The sequence below is a fragment of the Vulpes vulpes genome, chromosome 12, assembly GCF_048418805.1.
Source record: "Vulpes vulpes isolate BD-2025 chromosome 12, VulVul3, whole genome shotgun sequence".
In the NCBI taxonomy this organism is placed as follows: Eukaryota; Metazoa; Chordata; class Mammalia; order Carnivora; family Canidae; genus Vulpes; species Vulpes vulpes.
In genome coordinates, this window is record NC_132791.1 from 129174778 (window position 1) to 129197095 (window position 22318).

Genomic DNA, 22318 nt, shown 5'->3' on the forward strand with positions numbered 1-22318 from the left:
AGAAGACAGGAACTGAGGATGGTTTGACCATGTGGACTGAGCATGTGCCACAAGTAGCGGTCAGGTATGCCTATCTGGGTTCCCATGTGCTGGATGGTGGGCAGGAAAAACACCCAGGAGATGTTAGCAGGTGGTTCCCAGGACACAGAGATGACTGGGGGCTCAAAAAAACATTCCTTCACAAATTTCTAATATGACCCATTTTTCTTTTACTTTCTTAAGATTTTATTTATTTATTCATGAGAGACAGAGAGAGAGAGAGGCTGAGACATAGGCAGAGGGAGAAGCAGGCTCCCCATTGAGCAGAGAGCCCAATGCAGAACTCGATCCCAGAACCCCGGGATCATGACCTGAGCCAAAGGCAGATGCTCAACCTCTGAGCAACCCAGGTGGCCCCCATATTTCTTAAGTGCTATTACACGTCAGGTGGGGAAGACAGATTTTCCTGCCCATCTATCCTTCACCCCAAACAGCTAGTACACATCCTTTTCAGATTAAGAATCAAGTCACATCCACTTTTTTTTTTCTTACAGTGGTCACAGTGTCCTGTCCGTGTTGAGGTAGGATGCACTCAGGAAACGTTGGCTGGATGTGTATTTCGAGTGGCCTTTTTAAGCCTCAATAAAAACACAGACACACTTGCTGTTAAATCGCTGCCATTAGATGCCACACCACTTGCTGCCCTGCCCTTTCTCCTTCTTCATAGAACCCTGGTGGGTGGACATGAGCTTCAGGGGAGCCCAGCCACCCCAGCCCAGGGAGTATGCTGTGTGCAGTGAGCAAGTCATGGTGACTTGGTTCCCCTTGCCCACATGGCAAGCAGCAGGCCTAGGCATGCGCCTGGATTCTGTCCCCGACACAGAGGGAGAGCCTGCCTACCAGATGGTGGGAGGGTTCCAGAGGGGTTTCTGCTTTTTAAAAAAGAGATTCACATAGAAGAAAGCCATTTCAGGGATGCCTGGGTGGTTCAGCGGTTAAGAGTCTGTGTTTGGCTCAGGGCATGATCCCGGGGTCCTAGGATCAAGTCCTACATCAGGCTTCCTGCAGGCAGCCTTGTTCCCCCTCTATGTCTCTACCTCTCTCTCTGTCTCTCATGAATAAATAAATAAAATAAAATCCTAAAAAAAAAAAAAAAAGAAAGAAAGCCATTTCATGGTCTCTGTATCCAGCCCTGTGAGGAGGAAGTAGCTGGAGCTCTCTCATAGCCACCTATTAGATTATGAGAAGAGCCCACATGGCCTGGCCAGCAGAACAGACAGGTAGAGGATGGGATGACACCTCAAAGTCTTGAACTAACCCAACCCTAAAAATGTTCTACCTCCAGACTTCCAGTCCGAGATGACACATTTTCTTTATTGTCAAGTCATTTTGTGTTTGTTCATCTGTTATTCATAGCCTGAATTAGCTTATGGGACCCATGCCTTGTTACAATGTGTGGTGGTGTACAAATAAAGCAAAGGGCCTCTCCCTTTGTGCAGAATTCAGAAGGCTTCTGTTAGCAAATATTTTTTGAGAGCTCTCTAATCTTCAAAAATGGATAAATGGAAAGAGAATGTATTTTGGTGGAGATTTCTGTATTCTGTAGGACACACACAAAGCTGGTTTTCAGTGTAGTTTCCATGTGAGCTCTTTATATGCATGAAAGCATGGTCTTTGGGTCCCTGTGTTTAACCAGAAGTGAATCTAGAAATAAAATCTCTGAGTAGCTAAATTGGCCAATCATGCAAAACATACATGATATAATTTGGTGAAACATGACATTCTGAATAATCTAATGCATGTTAATAGTGGCACTTAAAAAAAAAAGCTTTTATTTATTTATTTGAGGAGAGAGAGAGGGGTAGAGGGAGAGAAAGAATCTAAAGCAGACTCCCCGCAGAGCATGGATCCCAACGTGGGGGCTCATGACCCCGAGATCATAACCTGAGCTGAAATCAAGAGTCGGACACATACCCTACTGAGCTACCCAGATGCCCCCAGTACACTGGTACTTTTAAATTTATTCACATGACTCACTTCCCAAAACCCTCTTTTGTTCTACATATATTTTTAGGTCTAATGTAGAGACATACACATTAGGAAACTGTGCTTTTTGTACTGTTTTATTTAAGGAAAATGTTAAATATATCATTTTCCTTCATGCACAGGTGCTTTAAAATGCTTTTTTAAAACTATTCCAGATACAAAGGCAATGCTATCTTTTCTTTTTTATTTTGAAGTACCAAGAGAGATGACTTATAGTTCCTCTTGCCTCTGAAACTAGTCTTTTTCTAAGATTAACTTTAAAATAAATGTAGCTTTGTTCACAGTTGAACCCCTTGAGAATAAACAAAATCTGCATTTCTTTTTCAAGCAGTAGTCTGTCAGTCTAAGAAACAACATTTTTTCAGTGGTTGGCTTCTCATAGCATGGTCTCTGTAGCAGTCTCACATCACTGTAGCTCAATTTAAAAGTTAGAATTTTATGGAGTGTGTTTCTGAAGAAAATCTAATAAAGTTTAAAAGCAATTACTCACAGTTTTGAATAAAGTAAGAAATGTCATCATAAGAGTTTGGAGCAATAGATACAGTGGCAATGGCAATATTCTTGAAGCCTTAATATGATGGGAATGGAGAGTATTGTCTTCTCCTTTGTAAAAAAAAAAAAAATTGTAACAGGAGAATCTGAAACTTATGCCTCCTACCATGCAGCATCATGTCAGGGTAAAAACATAAATCTGGTGCACAGTCTAAAGTAACTCCTGATTCCTAGCAGGTGTGCCCTGAGATCTGGGTAAATGCTTAAGTAGTGATGGGCCCCTTTGGTTCTTGTCCTGGAAAATAGCTTCATATTCTTTTCTGCTAGTCATGAAAGAAACTATATTATTAATATATGTGCTTCCAGGGAAGCCACCAGACAGATGCCAGTATATCATTAGTCATTTTTTCCATATAGCTGTTCAGTTTTCTACTGTGAAGCCTGGTGGGCTCTGCAGATGCCTATCTGAGTTCACATGTAGATTCCTTTTAACAATGTATGTACACACCATTATCATTCTCAATACTCATTAAGTGCCAATATGAATTTTCCTTTCTTAAAGGCCAGACCCTTTTTTCTATGTCATCTGAAAAAATGATTCTAGTTGACCACAGGAGTGGTCCAGCAAGAAAGCGAGCTTGCCTTACATTGATGTATGTTTCATATGGCATGGGTCTATCACAAATGTCTTAGTCATCTCCAAAGGACACTACGTGTTAGGATACTTACAGGTTTCTCGTTTGATAGTCTGACTTTATCATAAGAAGATAGATATACTCCAAATATACAACCGTGTCTCAATCATTTCACTTAGTTTTTCCTATCAAAGATAATGTTATTTGCTATTATTTGTTTTAAAATGTTTCTGAATGCGTGGTGATAATGAGGACCAACATGTAAGGTTCCTTTGCGCTCTAAATAGACCTATAAATATTAAGCATTTACTGTAGCACTTGAGACATATTTAGTAAATATTAGCTTTTTGTGAAAATTATTTTCATCTAACATTTACAGATTATTCTGAAGAACACGTAAATAACATGCCACAGAAATGTAATTTGCCCAGAGATTTCTTTAACCTAGACAGGAAAACCACCCAATTTTTCTCCCAAGAGAAAGTTGAGGGAGTATTTGCTGGGCGCCCACTGTGAATAACACTGCTACCCAGCAGTTTGCACTCTTGAACAGGTAAGAGGAAACTGAAATGTGGACTAAGGAGGAGACCTAATGTGAGTGATGCAAACAAGGTTGCTTCTGCCTCTGTTTCCAGGCCTGTGACAGACATTGCTGATGCTCTTTTACATTTTCCCCACTTAAAATAGATGCAGGCTTGGAATCCTACCTTAGTATTGCAGGAGGTGGGATCCCTGGGTGGCGCAGCAGTTTGGCGCCTGCCTTTGGCCCAGGGCGCGATCCTGGAGATCCGGGATCGAATCCCACGTCGGGCTCCCTGCAGGGAGCCTGCTTCTCCCTCTGCCTGTGTCTCTGCCTCTCTCTCTCTCTCTGTGTGACTATCATAAATAAATAAAAATTTAAAAAAAAATTATAAAAAAAAAAAGTATTGCAGGAGGTGATCACCATTCAAGTTTACCTACCAGGTAAATCCTGTTCGCCATTTCTAACAAGACGAGTTCTAAAGAAGGTCAAGGTCCCTTCCTTGAATGTATTTTTCTGGCAACTCAGCAACTTTTCCTTCCTCTGTAGTCCTCAAGGTTCCTGCATGAATTCTCAGTCCATCTCTATTTCTCTCCCAACCATCAGTCCCCCCACCACCCAGTGACTCATCATAAAACAAAATATTATTCAGCATATGGATAGTTTCTGCTACTGATTGGAAAACAAAGAAATGAGTCAAACTTTGGCTTCAGTGTGGGAGAAGCAAGCAGACCCTTGAGGGCGTCACAAGGGCTGCTCATCACTTTCAGGAGGCTGCCTGCTGGATGTCATGTCTGCACATGGGATTAGACTCAGCCAGTAATATGTAAACAGAGGCATTTAGAAAACCAGCAAGTAGCTCTTCGCCCGCTTGAGTCCCCCTGCCATTACTGTTAGTGCTACAATCATGATGCTGCATTAACCCGGGTCCCTGAGGAGAAAGCATGAAGATGAACCCCACCAACCCAAAGTTGGATGGATGTGCTGTATGAACAAGAAATAAAATGCTGTTGTTAAAACCAGGGAGATTTAGGCTGGTGTAATCCAACCTCTCCTGACTAACACCACATTGTGACCATGCATAGATAGGACCAGAGGAGAATCCTTGGAGAGGGCTCATCAGATCCGGCAGCGATCCTAAAGAGAACTAACTGTTGGCATGAGATCTGACAAGCAGACAGAAGGCTGGCTTCCTTTAAAGCACCGTCCACTGAAAAACCCAACATTGCTTTAGTAATAGTTTCTGTGGGGAAAGCACCATCTGCTTTGAAGGCACACAAAACTCTTTTTTAATAAAATGGTAATAGTATGAATTGATCCAAAAACATAAGTTCTTTTATTTCATTATCCCTGTGGAAGTCCAAGTTCAAACCTTTTTTGAATTGAGTCTCAAAAGTCTTCAAAGTTTTTTCTGTCTTTCAGTATGGAGACATAGCGCCATGACCTTTTTCATAACCTGTGTGTGTGTGTGTGTGTGTGTGTGTGTGTGTGTGTGTGTGTTCTTAACTTAATTTGCCAAGCTTAGCACTTTTTGGCCTCACAAAAATTTTAGGAAAGATTAAGGAGTACTTGGAATCCATCTGCACTTTCTGTTTAATTAATTTTTGTATCATGTTTGGCTTATGGGAGTTACAAATTGCTAAAGCAGGTGATTCTCTTGAATGCTACCAGCTTTTGACGGATAGATGTTCATCCCCATCACAGTGTATGAATTGTTTGCATTAATATCTCATAGCTTTGAGAATTCTTTGACCTATTCTGAGATATAATTTCTGCTGTACTTAATTTTATTATCTAGGTAAAAGGGGAATTTGTTTTCTTAAACCTCAATGACAAGTCAAAATTCAGCTTCATATACTTGTATATATCTTCTCAGCTCTGGTCCTATGGAGCACTTGAGTATTTCTTTACAAGAGAATCTGGATGAGATAAAATTTCTCCATATTTTATTGTATGTATATTTTCATCTCTTTTTCTATACTAATTTATTTGCACAAAAACATTTTAATTTTAGTGCTCCATTTTAATGCAGACTTTATAAAGGCATTTTAAGTAACAATTAGATATTCAAATATAAATTATAATTCATCCATATATGGTGTTACCAATGAAAGTACCAAGTTTGAAAGCAGATGAATAGTTATCTCTTAAGGATAACTAAATTTAGACACACAAAATGCTGCCCAAACTTGCTCCATTTTCTAACAACTGGACATTTACCTTTAACAGTCATCATAAAATATTTCTGTACTTTGAAATATTAATATAATATGAAAAAAGTATTCTTGAGTGACTTTCAGTATTGAAAAATGTCTCCACTCTGGCCATGTAGTTTAGTAAACATGTAGATATAATTATCATTATACATAATGTGGTCATGTCTATTACATGGGAGGTAATTAATGTACATATCAAATCCAGAGATAGGTATATACCAGTCACAGATAACGGGCCATGTGATCCTTCTATTAACTGCCAGCTAGTTTTCTCTTTAGTCAGATGTGATTAGGAAAATGCTTTATCTTCATCACATGGATTACGTTTTTAATCATTAGGATAGGGCAGCCCATGTGGCTCAGCAGTTTAGCGCCTCCTTTGGCCCAGGTCGTGATCCTGGAGACCCGGGATCGAGTCCTGTGTCGGGCTCCCTGCATGGAGCCTGCTTCTCCCTCTGCCTGTGTCTCTGCCTCTCTCTCTCTCTCTCTCTCTCTGTGTGTGTGTGTGTGTGTCTCTCATGAATGAATAAATAAAATCTTAAAAAAATAATTAGGATATTTCAGAATCATCTTCTTTGCTCCATACCTCAAATTCCAGGGCAGTATTGTTGACTGCTAATTCTTCCTGAAACTTACCCTGTAAAATAACCTCAGAAAATCCTCACTCTCTGAAAACTCGAAGTTCATACTTTAGTCTTCCTAGACAGTGTTTGTAAGAATACTAGTTTTAGGGGCACCTGGGTGGCTCAGTGACTGAGCGTCTGCCTTTGGTTCAGGGTATGATCCCAGGTCCCACATTGGGCTCCCCGAAGGGAGCCTGCTTCTCCCTCTGCCTATGTCTCTGCCTCTCTTTCTGTGTCTCATGAATAAATAAAATCTTTTATTAAAAAAAAGAATATTAGTTTCTATATAATCAGTGTTTCCTTTTTAAAAAAATTACTTGAGAATGAGAGAGAGAGAGAGAGAGAGAGAACGAGGAGGGGCAGAGGGAGAGGGAGAAGGAGAAACAGACTACCCCCTGAGCAGGGAACCTGACAAGGGCTCGATCCCAGGACCCTGGAATCATGACCTGAGCCAAAGGCAGACGCTTCCGCAACTGAACCACCCAAGTGCTCTCTGATCAGTGTTTCCTAGAAAAAAGGTGAAACCTGGTTTTTCCTAGGTATGACTTTTCCATCTATTTTGCCTATTATCTGTCTTTATCTTTGAATTCTATTTGCAGTGATTAAAGCAGATCTTTCTGTCATTATGATTATCTTGCTTTCTAGGTGTTAAGTTAATGTAATTGAAAAAATCTCTGATTCTATAATTCTTTCTGTCATGCCACTCCACATTGCCCTTCCCCATCTGCCACAGTTCTGAATGTTATTGATTCATTATTCACATTTTTCACATGTAAACAACATCACAACACAAAATGACTACAGTAGAAGGAAAGAGAATTATTAGAGAGTTAATTAATAAAATTATGTTTATGTGGTAAAATACAGCATGGATATTTTCAGGCAACCTTTGTTTTCACTTATTTTAATTTTCTAAATCTAAACCAAAAATAATTTTCATTTTAATATAATTTCAGTCATTTCTGTAATATACCTATAAAATAGAAACTTTTTTAAGGAAAGAGTACACAGTAGTCCCCCACCCCTTATTTGAGATTTTGCTTTCCTGGCTCTGTTACCCTAGGTCATCTGCTATCAGGAAGCAGATGATCCTCCTTCTTATGGATAGTTGAAAGGTAAGGAGTAGCCTCACACTACTTCACAGCACCCACATCATCTACCTGCCACGTCACAGCACCCACATCGTGTACCTGCCATGTCGCAGCACCCCCATCACACACCTGCCATGTCACAGCATCCTCATCATTCACCTGCTACATCACAGCACCCGTATCATACACTTCACTGCATTTAATCACCTCATATCATTACAAGAAGTGTGAGTACAGTAAGATATTTTGAGAGAGAGCCCACATTCACATAACTTTCATCACAGTACATTGTTATAGTTGTTCTATGTTATTAGTTATTGTTGCTGAACTCTTTTTGTGCCAAATTTATAAATGAAACTTTATCAGAGGTATGCATGTTTAGGGAAAACGTCAAGCATCCATGGGGGTTTTGGAACATATGTCCCCTGGAAAGGAGGAGGTCCTATAATTGCTTGGTGTCGTGTAATAACACAACAAAACGTTGTACATTAAAAGATCTGGGGAGTTGAGGAATAGTGTGATACTTTGGGCATCACTACATTCCTGGTAACTATTTCTGACCAATGTTCAAAGAGAATTTATGGTACTTTTTATTTCTCTATTTTGATAGACAAATTCTTAAAGAAGAGTAATTGTGAGCTCAGGGAATTATCAAATGATTACTCTCCAAAAACACTCTAAATTGTTACTCTGAGAAAGTTTGTTTATAAAACATTAACACTTTGGTTTGTGCCAAAAGGAACTGTAATTTAAAGAAAATACATAATCGACAGACAACCAACCCCCTCCTCCCTGAATCTTTGTAAATAGATGTTGTTGTATTAGAACTGGAATTCTTAGAAAAATCTGTGCTGGAAAATTCTAAATAAATGTCTGATGTTTAATCAGCTTTGCTCTTGAGTTGCTTGCAAGCAGAATGAGCACAGGTGACTTGTTTGAGAGCTGATAGGGGATTTGGGAAGACTATTTTCATTAGGAATGTGTGCCAGTTGTCAACCAGAATCTCATTAATGAAGATGGCCCCACCAACAGTCCCAGGAAGAATTTAGTTCATTGGTTGGAAGCTTTGGTGCCTTAGGAAACACTGAGGGGAAAAAAAAAGTTGAAAATGCTCTCACACTGATTTTTAAACTAACATTTTTAAAGAAGTCTAATTTTCACCTTTAGCAGTTCACATGGTGAGACTCCAACCTTGTGCTTTTTAAGTTATATAATTTCCCATAAATTATCTCCTCATTAAATTCAATTTCATCCCAATTGTGTGTTTTAGGATCTGTTCTACAAATTGACCTATTCATCATAAAATTAGGGACTCCCTGCCCTATCTTCTCTTATATTCTCCACTTCTCCCCTGCTTCTGTGCATTGTCAACAATGCACTGCCCTAGGCCTTACTAATGAAGGTACTATTTTGCATCCTAGGATGCTTTTCTGTTCTGTGTTGTTAGCCACGGAGGGAGAATGCAAGACTAATTTGAGCTTTGTAGTAATACTAAGTAATAACACAATAGATAAGGCGTAGACCTGACCCTTGATGAATCTTGCTGAGCTTACTCTTCTCAATTAGATGCTTGCTCCCGATGGGAACCTCTGTGGTCCATTCAGTTATCTGACTTATATGGTGCTCAATGGATCTGAGCATGGCCCCTATTCACACCAACAAACTCCCCTGATTTTATTTGAGGGTTCTTTTCTTTCTTGGTCCTGGGTTTTCTGAGTGTGGTACAGCCTGGCTATAGTGAACCTGGTGATGTAAGTAGTACAGACTAGGAGAAAGGACCAGTTCAGTGGAACACTCCCCAAAATAATCCTTTAATATTGATGCCAAATGTATGCCCCACAATGTCAAGCCCACTGGCTACCTCAAAATTGAATTTGTTAGAACTAAAATATTTGAAGGGGTGCCTGGGTGGCTGGGTCTGTTAAGCGTCTGATTCTTGATTTCAGCTCAGGTCATGATCTTGGGATCGAGCCCCACATTGGGCTCCGTGCTAAGTGGGGAGTCTGTTGCAGATTCTCTCTCTCTCTCTCTCTGCCCCTCCCCTCCCAATAAATAAATAAATCTTAAAGAAATAAAATATTTGGGCATTTTTCAACTTTATTTCTGATAAAGCTCTCTTTTATTTATTGTTGTTGTTGTTTAAAGATGCTAATCAAAGAGATGCTTTCCATTTGTAGGAACTCTGAATAATCATTATTTGCAGTAACCATCCATCCATGTATGTATTAACAGATGCATTTTGAAGGTCTCCATTTGCCAAGGCTGACAAGGCACTAGAGTTGCAAGGCATAGTCCTTTTCTACAAGGAATGTAATATTCTGTGTATGATTTTTTTTCTTTTCACTTTCCTGTGAGACTTTTTCGAAGAAACAATAAAGCACCTCCGAATATCTTCAGTTTTTATCTCCTGTACCTAACCAGACTCACATAGCTTTAAAAAGTGTTAAACAAGGACGCCTGGGTGGCTCAGCAGTTTAGCGCCTGCCTTCGGCCCAGGGTGTGATCCTGGAGTCCCGGGATTGAGTTCCACATTGGGCTCCCTGCGTGGAGCCTACTTCTCCCTCTGCCTATGTCTCTGCCTCTCTCTGTATGTCGCTCATGAATAAATAAATAAAATATTTTTAAAAAGTGCTAAACATAGAATGCATTGTTCCCATATTAAAGGATTTATTTAAATTCTTCCATAATGTGTTCAGCACAAACCTATGTGCAAAGTAGCTAGCTGTGTGCCTAGGATACGTTTCTAGTTTATAAGAAGGAAAGATTCTCATAAATGTGTGCTTGAAAAACTTTTTCCACTTATTCCTTTGTTCTCTTATTTTAGACAACAGAATACAAATAGGTATAAAATCATTGTTAGATGGAAAAGTGTTTATCTCATTGAAGATTTTGGATTTCAGATTGGATTGTCTCATTTTTGCCTCACCCTTGACCACTGAGTCATGGTCAACCCACTGGCAGCTCCATCCCCTTATGAGAAAATTGGTGAAGTGTCATGTCACTTGGACCTGAGAGGAATCTTGATACCCCATTATGCAGCCCCGAAAGTATCAGTTTCAGAAACAGAAGCAGAAAGATGACAGGGTGAGTCTCATGCTGTTGTTTGTTGTCATGGAGGAAAGCCACCGGGAGCAGAGCATGGTGGTGCTGAATTGAAGACTCCACTCTTATTCATGCAGCTCCATTCCTTTGGTTTGCAACAAATCACTTTAACTTCTCTGTGTTGGTTTCATTACCTGTTAAAGTAACAAAACAAAATTAAATTTAAAAGAAAAAAAATGAAATGAGAGTAATGATATTTACTACCTCTTTTTTTGTTACATAAATGTATATTTATGATGGACTTACGAAATTGGATTCTTATAAACTATATTGCTTCTTACAAAAATCAAGTAGTCTTATTGTGGTTGTTTAGCAACAGAAGTGGGGCTGCTTGGATTATATATCATTCAACTAGAGTCTGGGCAAATGTTGTTTCTATGATATATTGTATAATTATGGAACAGCCATTTTGCAAATGAAATTTTAATAATATATCCCTTTGCACATTAGACATTTTCTGACTCCAGTGACCATTCTTTGCTTTTGTCACTGTCAGTCATGATGCTGGCTCCTGGATGTCTTATGGGGATAGTGGGGCAAATGTGTATGGCTGTACTGTCCGACCGACTTTGTGTGAGCTGGCATAGCCTGTAATTATATCATTGTTTGTTCCTGTGGATCAAGTATCTTAATCCTATTTAACCACTCAGCATTTAGGCTTCACATTTTATGTTATCATAGGTAATATTATGATGTGAGAAGAAATAAAAGTATTACCATTTTTCATTATTTCATTCATTAAACATGATGTGATGTGATAGTGGATTACTACATGGATGTATTGGGACCAGGAATGACCCTATTCCATGAAACAGGGAAAGCTAGATAAATGGTGACACTCAGGTGCCCCGTGTCAAAGTCAGTAAGGTAGATAGCTTCTCACAGTAGGGTCACTTTGCACCAGAAATGATGAATTGGATGAGGTTTCAAGGTCAAAGACAGGAAAGTGAGCCCAAGACAGGTCATCAGCTGGGGAGGTAAGATGAAAAATTGAACTTGAGGTGTAGTCATAGCAAGGAGGTAGGACAAAATCAGAGAGGGAGACAAACCATGAGAGACTCTTAACCATAGGAAATAAACTGAGGGTCCCTGGAGAGGAGAGGGGTGGGGGATGGGGTCACTGGGGGCTGGGCATAAAGGAGGCATGTGATGGGATGAGCATGGGTATCGTATGAAAGTGGCGAATCACTGACTTCTTCCTCTGAAACTAATAATACTCTATATTTTAATTAATTAAATTTAAATTTTAAGAAAGGAAAAAGTAATTCTCTGAAAAATGACATATTTCATATTTTGTCGTTGAGCAGCTAGAACCATGCTCTAGTGAAATGTGCAGGCTCTGAAGACCTACTCCCTGGGTCAAATCATGATTCCACCCTAGCTTTGTGCCCTGAGGTCCAAAGTTCTTTAAATTCTCTGACCTTCCTTTGTAAAGTGGGGATACTTTATTTATAACCCTAATTATATAGGGTTCTTGTGAAGATTCAGTGAAGTGTAGTGTATTAGAGTGCCGGGCACATAGTAATTGCTCCATACCCATACATGTTAGCTACTGTTGGACACCAAAGTGAATGCTTTCATTCAGAAGTATGACTTTATATATGATACTTGGTCTTGATCTCAGCTTAAACCTGATACGTTGCTGTCTGTACTGTACTTCATTATAACTCTCCTAAGAACAGCTCTGAGTCAGCATGGAGTTATGAATTTTACATAAACAGTGTAACTCAAAAGTCAGAGCGGATTAGAGGACACATAGCAAAGAATCTAAACTTGCCTGTGATGAATCACCAAACTCTACCTCTGAAACTACTAATATAGTATACATTAGTTAATTGGCTTTAAGTTTAAAAAAAAACAGATTAAATAATTAAATAAATAAAATTACTTCTAGCACATTTCAGAGAAGGAAGAACAGGTTCTAGAGCATGGTGGTTCTCATGGCACCAAGTCTGCCACCCGATTGCCTGAGTCTGTCTTCTGACACCACCTTTACCAGCTCCATGACTTTAGATAAGTACTTGACCTCTCTGTGCCTGAGAACCTTCTTCTGTGGAATGGTAATAACAGTATCCATCTCAGGGAGTTGTAAATGTACCTCAGCACACGCGAGGTCCTGCATGTGACGAGTTTATCCTGTAAATGAACCATGAAGAGTGCTTGGAGCAATGCCTGGCACAGCATCAGCACTATAAAAGTGATGGCTAGTATTCATATTTGTGTAGATGTGTATTTTGGCAGGATTTTTAACAGAAAATAAATTATGAAACTTGAGAAAAACATTTTTTTTAATTTTGCCTATTAGTCAATATATTTCCATACGATGCAGTATAGGTCTGTGGTTAATTTCTGAAACCCGAGTCCAGCTTTGTCCTCAGCAACCTATCCTGTAAGAAGGACCTCCCACTGCCACTTGCTTAAAAAAAATAACAGGCATTTCCTGTGTAACCTGTTAGTTCATGAGGAGGTCTAGCCTTTAATGATGTTCTAGTGAAAAGAAGTCCCTTCCTTGCAGAAATCTGTCCAGTGCGTCAGGCCGAGCGCTGCAGTCTCCCTGGCATCGTCCCACCATCCTGCTCCTGCATCGGGCGCTGCCACCCGCTTACCTGCCGCTTGCACCTGCTCTGTACCAGGGCAGGGTGCGCATGACCTGGCACCTTCATGGGCCTGTTCCCCTGCAGTTGTCACTGCTCTGATTTCCCCGTCCTGGAGGGCTCCTCGGTGTTCCCAGTGCTCCCCTTCCCCTGCAGGACCCCGGTCACATTTCCGCTATCCCAGCTCAGGTCTAGGTGATGTCCCCCAGAGCTCGCTGACGTGTGCGTGGAAATTCTGGTCACTGCATGGAAACTGGGCTCCCAGAGTGTCAGTGTGTCACCAGGCAGGGCCCAGGCTCTGATTCAATCCTTGGCCTTGGCCTTCCGTGTGGGCCCCTCCCCCTCCAATGTGAACTCACTGTCCCTGCCCTCCTAGATCAGAACCTTATTTCCACCTCTGAGCAGATGCTCTTCCTCCTGGTCGCCTTCTTCAGACCCACGGGCCTTCACCCTTGCAGGGCTTTCCTCTTTCCACTTCTGTCAAATGCAAGTACTTTCCCTGGCTTTCCGAAGTGCCTGGAGTTCCCCTTTCAAGCCCCCTACCCTGCCCTGGGGCTCACATGGGCCCATGTAGACTCTGCTCTAGATCCAGCTTTCTGCAGACGTCTTAGCGCATCCCTGACCCATGCCTTGCATTCACCGCCCCACAGGCCCTGGGGCCCTCCCTGTGCCCCATCACCACACATCACATTCCGCGCTTCACATTCCTTTGTGTGTTGCTTGTGTGTTGCTACATGTGTGAAGTGTGAGTGGGCTTGGTGTCTCAGGGCCACAAACACAGATGCTCTTTAAGCATTCTTAAATTAGACCTACATGTAACATAGCACCTGGAATCTTAAAAACACACAAGCAGTGAATGCTACCCCTGAAAGAGACTACACAGAACACATGGTGCTCAAATGCCTTATGTTATAAATGAGTAATGTGAGCACCTCAGATACGTGGTTTTAAATTTAGTAGTTGTGCATTTAGATTTACGGTTACCTTCTATTCGTGGCAAGTAGTATCTTTGAGAGAAAGTTTTGATAGAAACTTTGATAGATTGTTTTATTGATAGATAAATTGAAAGTTTTATTTTACAATAGATTTGCTTTTGATTAAAAATATTGATACATTGACAGAAAGTTTTATTTTACAATAGATTTGCTTTTGATTAAAAATATTAATTTAGGGTGGCTCAGTCCGTTAAGTGTTCAACTCCTGATTTTGGCTCTTGATTTCTTTACCTCAAAGGTGTGAGATTGAGCCCCCCATCGGGCTCCGCTCATCAGGGAGTTGGCTTGGGATTCTCTTTCCTTCTCTGTCTGTCCCTCCCCTGGACGCACTTGTGTGTGTACCCAGGCTTTCTCTTAAAAAATTTAACTTTTTAAAGAAATATTAAGCAAATAATAGTAACCAAGTTAAGGAAATATTAAGCAAATAATAGTAACTAAGGTAAGGAAATAAGGTCCAAATTGTAAAGGTAAACCTGCAGTGATGGAAGTGTTGAAAACACTGCAAAACATTATGTTTAGAGTCTGCACTTAATAAATAATTGTTGATTGGCTGATAGTTCTTATCTGCCTTCCCAGCAAACAGCCCTCATTCATTTCCTAGAAGCCCCACACAATAGAATAAGGAGATAAGTAATTTTCGTGACCACATCTTCAGCATAAGGTCAAGGGAAAAGAAGAGGGCAAGGTCAGCTGGGAAAAACATTTGTTGGCACCTGGAGGATGTCTGGGCTGGGTTCACTGCAGGTGGCTGCAGAGCCAGAGCTCTCAGGTCCTGGTTTCCCAACCTCTCACTCCCACACAGAATCTAGCTGGGCAAACAGGTGAACACTGAATGAGTAAAACCTAATCTATATATTGTAATTCCTATAGCACAAGGACATTTGTGAAAGGGAAAGAAGCTTTTGCATTTCACATACTTCTTCCCTCTTCCTTCCTCTGTTATTTGGGAAGCTTTGCCAGCCACTCTTGGCAGCCCAGCCTTCCAGTGGTTTCCATCAGCAATTTAAGCGTCCCTGAGCAGGCTCAGTGAATTACAGGCCTCAAAGAAAACTCTCTGTGGGAAAACACAAATAGACTGTGGCAGGAGGCCCACTAATGGCAGGGTCTAAACAGCCAAAATCTAAAATGCAAAGAACTCTTATATTGGGAAAGACCTAAAACCAAGACCTACCCAGAGCTAGGTCAGAGTACAGAGGTTAAGGGCACAGCCCCTGCCGGGCTACACTTCAGATGCCAGCTGCGGATCTGGGGGTTGCAGCCAACCCCAGACAACTTCTAACCAACTGGCTATCGATTCAGGATCTGCCATAAACCCATCAGGTTGATCATTTGCTAGAACAGCTTACAGAACTCAAGAAAGCGCTGTCATTACAATTATAGTTATACTATTAAGTTTTACTGTAAAGAGTACAAATCAGGACCAGCCAAATAGGTCTGGGAGGGTCCCAAGAGTGAAGCTCTCATGTTCTCAGGACATGTCACTCTCCTAACACACCCGTATGTAACCAACCAGGAGGTTTCCCCAAGCTTCTAGGGCCAGAGTTTCTAAGGGGCCTTCATTCTACAAGGGTGAGTGCTGGAATCACTGATGATGCAGCTGGATCCGGTCCCCGAGGTCCTTCCTGCCGGGAGGCTGAGAGGTCAGGCTGATGTCAGGGCTCAGAGTCCTCACCTCTAGCCACGTGGTTGGTCCTGCCACAAAGCCTGCCATAATCCTGACACCGTCCGGGGATCCATGGTTCATCAGCTCATGGGTACACTCAGGAGTGGCCCCCAGGGCCCACCATGTATGACAAAGGCCCTTCTGTCACCTGGGGAATTCCAGGGGTCAGGAGTCCCCTGTTAGGAACCCGAACAAAGACCAGGCAAGGTTTTTATTATACAACACAGAAAACAGAGTAAAAATTCGCTCTCAAAGTCACCAAAAACTACTGCAAAGAGATAGTGATTTTTCTGATGGAGAAACCACTGGAAAATGTTTGAATAAAAAAATCAGTAGTCACGAAGCACTGTTACATTCTTTTATGTGTTGCACTCATTCATTCATGCAGCAGGATTTATTGACTTCCATCTGTGCTCATCACTGGAGCTACACTGTCACACTGTGAGGGCACAGAATAAAAGGAAGAAAAGGAGATTTTTTTATTCTTATTATTACCTGGAAGAAGGGAAGGAGGAATTATTTTAAAGTATTTACGTATTTTAATATCAATCGAAATGAACCCGAGTTCTGAGATAATTGTTCATTTTCCTTGTCAAAAATTATATGAAAAGAGCTCTCATAGTGTGAAACACACCAGAGCCGGTGTAGACCTGCCGGGAACCTGAGGAGGTGGGGGATCGAGGAGGGAATGTAGGCGTTATTCGTGTGACCGGAAGGCTGCCATTTGGGCTTCTGTGGTTAGACAGAGTCAAGATGTGCTTTACAATCTGATGTTTTTAAACTGTTCTGTTTTTGCTTTCTTGTAATTGGAGCAACATACTAATTTCTACAAGTTGTGACTAGTAACAGAGAGCAATCACCTCACAGACTTATACCGAAGAGACGAGACCGTCTGGGTGACAGGAACCGGCCACGTGCAGAGCCCCCGCTTCCCCAGCAGCTACCCCAGGAACCTGCTGCTGACCTGGCGGCTGCACTCCCAGGAGAGAACGAGGATCCAGCTGGCCTTTGACCCTCAGTTTGGATTAGAGGAGGCAGAGAACGATATCTGTCGGTGAGTGGCGGTGTCCTTGCAGGGGTGCATCTCCATGGCCGAGGAAAGATGACTTGAAAACATCACACTTCCCCTTTGGGGCCCTTGGTCCCACCCAAGGAAGGTCTCCCTTCTTTAACAAAAGCCCCTGTGTCCATCCTGGCAGATCACGCCCCAGGGCACGACCGCCTGGTGCTTCTCACAGAGCCCAGGCCCATGGCCGCCAGACCCGGGCCGCACGACCCACCTTCCCTGGCCGGGCCTCCGCCAGGTAGACGCGCCTGAGAGCAGGTAGCTGCATCCGGCGACCCCGCGCTGTGGCTCTGGTGCCGCCTGCCACGGGCTTAGGTGCAGAGCACCCGGCCCAGCGCAGCTCCAGGAACCCACAGGGCTGTTGTGACCAAACGAGGTACCGTCCTGACGCCTCCCCGTGCCCCCCACACTGGGAGAGGGGGATGGCGAGGACCCTGTCAGGGCCTTTCCCTGGAATCATAGGCCTCAGGTCTGAGTAAGAAAGAGCTGTCAAGTCCAGGGTCTGTGAGCTCCTCCGATGGTCTGTTTCACGTCCTTTCTGGGTCAGCGGTAGACGGAAACTCTGCTTGATGACCTTCTCCCTTCTGAGCATGTTTATCCAAGAAAGCCCTGGCTGCTCCTTGAATTGTCTGCTCATGGCATCATAGTCACTTAATTAGCACGTATGAGGCTGGGGAGGATGTTTTTTTTCTCTCTCTCCTTTACTGCAGGCACTTGTTCTGCATTGCCAATGCACTGCTCAACTGCTTATTCTTTCAGCAGGTTTATTTCCCTTTGAATAATAAAAAGAGGGTGCCTCAAATTTGATTACCCTTTGTTGCATGTTTATTATGCTGACAGCTTTTATTATGTTGCTGTTTTTTCAAGAATAACAGCAGTGAGGACTACTTTCCAGGACCACAGAGAGTAAGGGATGCCGAGAGCAGAGAGAGATACATGCAGAAAGAGCAGGTTAATATTTACAGACAACAAACTCCAGCAGATCTTGTGTCTTTTCAACCTTGAAAAGAGAACTAATTTTCTGTGCTGGAAAAAGAGATGATGGGGAAAAAAATTTTTTTGAAGATTGTAGAAGGTGACGATGACCCAGAAGGAAAGGCAGGTCTCTGCAGCTGAGCTAGGATTTTGATCCCATAGGGAGTGAGCTCTTGCAGCATCCAGGCCTTAAAGATAGAAGACGCCACGGTGGTTTCCATTGTCGACCCTTCATCAAATCCAGTTGCTTCTCCAAATTTTTGGCGGCTGGTGGAGGAGTCAGAGGTGGGACAGGGGAGAGGAAGACAGGAAAGAACAGGGCCTCTGACCCTTCGGAAGAATTAAAGTGATGGTCTCTTAACTTCATCCAGAGTAAAAATTACACTAATGTATTTCAAAGTAAAGAAAGAAAGAAAGAAGGAAAGAAAGAAAGAAAGTGACCTATCGCATTATTAACAAAGTTGCAAGTGTACTCATGCTTTGTGCAGTAACTATGATTTACACATATTATATATAAAATGAAATGCAATTGATTTCCTACCATCTGTTCCAAAGCCTCCTTGATGTTTATACTATAGTATTTTATTGCTTGAATAATGATTCTTTGTGAGTGCTTTTCACCTTCCAAGCACCATATAAACATTAAGTAATTAATTTACACAGCACCCAAAAGATATCCAGCCAGTAAATTTGTGTAAACCTCTTATTTTGCTGATAAGGAAACTGAGGCAGAAGACTTAAGAGCCTATAAGTCACCATCAGTGAACAGAGGTCACAATGCCAATATTGGATAGTTGGGCAAGGGGTGATAAGCTCACATGCTCCGTAGATTACCTTGCCCGATCTGCTAAGAGCTCTGTTGTGCCTAGTGGATTCTCTCCACGTTCACCTGTGAGGTCTCGCAGGCTGATTCCTTTTGGAAGTCGTCACAGAAAATACAGAGTGCCTCAAGGCTGTGGCCATGGCTCGCCCTGCATGCTCATCCTCTGCTCTGTGACTTTAACATCCTGAGTCATTTGGGGAGAGGTACACACAGATGCCCAGAGACGAGAGGCAGGGAGGGAGTTCAGCTTACCAGGTAGAACGTCCCAAGATTTGGGGTGTCTGAAAATAAGGTAGATGATCCCTAGGAGATGCTCTATTGTGCGATGGAAAGGTTATATGGAACATTCCAAGAGAGACCTCCCCATGTCCTCAACCTTGGCATTCCATGTTCCTCTGACCAACGTCAAAGCTGAACCTGGGGTCTTCAGCTCATTCACACCCTGGCTTAAGCAGCCCAGATGTTTCCAGTAATGGTTATTGGCACATCCCTCCCCAAAGTCATAATGCTTTTCATTATGATAACTGTTATATTTTATGATATGATTCTTCCATAAGACAGCTTCCAAAAAGAGAAAATAATGATTAATTTTATTTCTGTAATGAGATGATGTAACATAATGCTAATTCCGTATGCTGTATAGGTACAGATCATTTCTTAAGGAAGCACTGAATGTGGTGAATTAATTCAAAGTGGGAATTTGTTTGAAAAACTTTATATAGTAAATAATTGGACATACAATCAGAGCTTTATCTCCAAAAATAAGATAATAGATAACAATAGGTTAGAGTTATTATAATCTATACTAGTAGGTTACTAGTATAGTTACTAGTTTTCCTAGGAAACCCTTAAAAGCAACATACTCAGAAAGTGGCCCATTTTGATTATTGATGACTTCAAAATACTCATAGCTAAATGTGCATAAGGGTTCTTTCAGATTATTGAAGTTTGAATTTGAAAAACTTAACCCAAAAAACTAGCTTTCCTTTAAAAATTTAGGTGGGCTTTAATTTTCCTTTTAGCTGGTAGGTCATGAGAAATCACATATGTTAGTTTTAATTTCTCAGTGGAAGTATGCATTTCAAAGTCTACTGTAATCAAAATGTGTTTATGTCACACTGAAACTAGGTATGATTTTGTGGAAGTTGAAGATGTATCTGAAACCAGTACCATAATTAGAGGACGGTGGTGTGGACACAAGGAAGTTCCCCCAAGGATAACATCAAGAACAAACCAAATTAAAATAACATTCAAGTCTGATGACTACTTTGTGGCTAAACCTGGATTCAAGATTTATTATTCTTTTGTGGTAAGTAGCCTAAATCCTGTGATTCAAAGCAGACACTGGTTTCATGAAGTAGAGAGATACTTTCTGTGATTAAATGTGGTAGTGGGAGGGTGAACTTTATTAATTCTGGGTATGGTTTGTTCCTACCTTACACCAATAAGGTGAAGCTTTCTTCAGTGAATACCATGTGGAGCTATTAAGTCTACCCTTGGGTCCACCTTTTGCTTTGTTTTCTGTTTTTTTTTTTTTTTTTTTAAGAATTATTTATTTATTTACTGAGAGAGAGAGAGGCAGAGACACAGGCAGAGGAAGAAGCAGGCTCCATGCAGGAAGCCCGACGTGGCACTTGATCTCTGGTCTCCAGGATCACACCCCGGGCTGCAGGCGGCGCTAAACCGCTGCGCCACCAGGGCTGCCCTGGGTCCACCTTTTGAAAGGAAGCACAGTAAATAGGAAAAGTAAAGTAGTTGATAGTAAAGCAGTGTTACCTTTGATTCGCTGAAGTAGGATAAATGTACAGCAAAAAAAAAAAAAAAAAAAAAAGGCACTTGAGAGTTGACCATCTTTGGTTCAAAAATTTGTCTATTTAATTCCAACCACAGAGAAGGGTCTGAATGATTCTAGTTTAAGTGATGACCCAAATTTGGGAAGGGTCTATGTTATGATCATAGAGCCTCAGAGTTAACAAGTGTCTTAAAAATCCTAAAGCCTAAGTCCAGACCCAGGAGTTTTCATACTGTTTGTTACACTCACGCTTGCATGTGATCTCACCTCTCCTCAACCACGCCAGCCACCATTCCCAACTCTAAATGGTTCTATTAGAAGTTGCTCAACCTCATATTGCATCAAAATCTACATTGTAGTTAATTCTAGTTGTTGGGTTAAACGCCACCAGGTGTCTGCTTTACTCAATCAGTCATTAACAAGACACTGTCAAGTTCCTGCTCATTGTCAGACACTCTGACAGGTATAGTAGAAACAAAGGTGAGCAGGACAGACAGGCTCTTGAATCCCCCAGAGTTTATAATCTGGTCAGGATGACAATTACAAAGCAGTGGTGAGTGAGAACAATGAGCAATGAGGCAGAAGTACTGGGCTCTATGGGTTAAGCTCAGGGAGACATTGGGATAATTTTACCTATATGTTATCTTAGAAATCCCTGAATCCTTCATGTGTTCCTAGCGTATTGCCTTTTGTTTTCCGACAAACACATTATATTCCCATTCAGGTGGGCTACATCCCTTTTCAATGTGTGGATGTCAACATAGAACACAGTGCTATGATGGGGGTCAGTTAGTGTTTTTGCTCTCCTTCTGTGAGTTAAATTTAGAAAGGAAGAAAATCTTACTTTTTATATCTAATGTGGGTGGTTGGTTGTTGTTTTTTTTTTAAATTTTTGCATTATAGTGAGTTATTAAACACTAAGTGAATTCTACCTCAGAATAGATGAAAAAATATCATGAAGTGACACTGGTTCCGGTTTTAATTTGAAAATAATCCATCAAGCAAGATTTACATTATCAGAAACACACAGTGCTGCTCCACATTCAATTTGAAGTGTGAACTGTTATTTCCTACATTTCTTCTTTTTAATGTATCCATTGATACATCTATCCTCTGCTGTTCGTGGACAAAGCAGGCTTGGCATGTTGGAATGATGATGGATGGGCTTAGTGGAGGACCTCTTTTCCCTTAAAATATCAAGCATTCTTTTTGCTAATGGAAATACTTTTTTGTAAAATTTTGGTTATGACTAAATTGGATGGTCCATAAGTCAGGTAGAAACGCCTTAACTCTTTTTTTTTTTTTTTTAGAAAAGGAATACAGGTAGGATTTGGGAAAGAGTGGATTCTCCTGTTGGAGCATTTGGAGTTATGGTGCAGGCTCATCACTCATTCACTAGCCAGTAGTAGTTGGCCTATTGAACAGCCTCTGTGGTCTGCATAGAGACTGGCATCACTCTACTCTCTTACTTGTTCACCTCCACCAGGACATTCAGTCGTGGGTTTTAAGAATGAGGATAATTATAACTTCTTTGTGTATTTCCCTACTGTCCACTTGGTCTGCATTCATTGGGAAGAGCTCCAGGCTCCTTTACTGCTCCTAGAAGCTTCTGGCACCAGATATGATCACCTACAGCCAAAGTGCTTTGGTGGCTGAATCCCAAGAGGTAGAATGAGCTTACCCTTTGGGTGTGTATAGACTGTACA

At 41.4% G+C, this 22318-nt stretch overlaps 2 protein-coding genes across 4 annotated transcripts in view; one reads left to right on the plus strand and one right to left on the minus strand.

Annotated features, from left to right (window-relative positions):
• The window catches only part of DDI1 (DNA damage inducible 1 homolog 1), a 32600-nt gene extending 21725 nt beyond the window's left edge, over positions 1-10875 (minus strand). The window contains exons 1-2 of the mRNA XM_072729927.1: positions 4113-10875; positions 3860-4028 (exon numbers count right to left, since the gene is read on the minus strand). The gene's annotated coding sequence lies outside the window, so the exon portion shown is untranslated. The remainder of the gene's footprint in view (positions 1-3859; positions 4029-4112) is intronic.
• PDGFD (platelet derived growth factor D) overlaps positions 1-22318 on the plus strand; it is a 226980-nt gene that overhangs the window by 133180 nt on the left and 71482 nt on the right. The window contains exons 2-3 of one of the 3 annotated variants that reach the window (XM_026006760.2): positions 16824-17010; positions 19949-20129. In XM_026006760.2, the coding sequence (XP_025862545.1) occupies positions 16824-17010; positions 19949-20129 (368 nt within the window). Of the gene's footprint in view, positions 1-16799; positions 17011-19948; positions 20130-22318 lie in introns of all 3 variants that reach the window. The other 2 variants (XM_072729928.1, XM_026006759.2) reach the window with 2 other exon arrangements.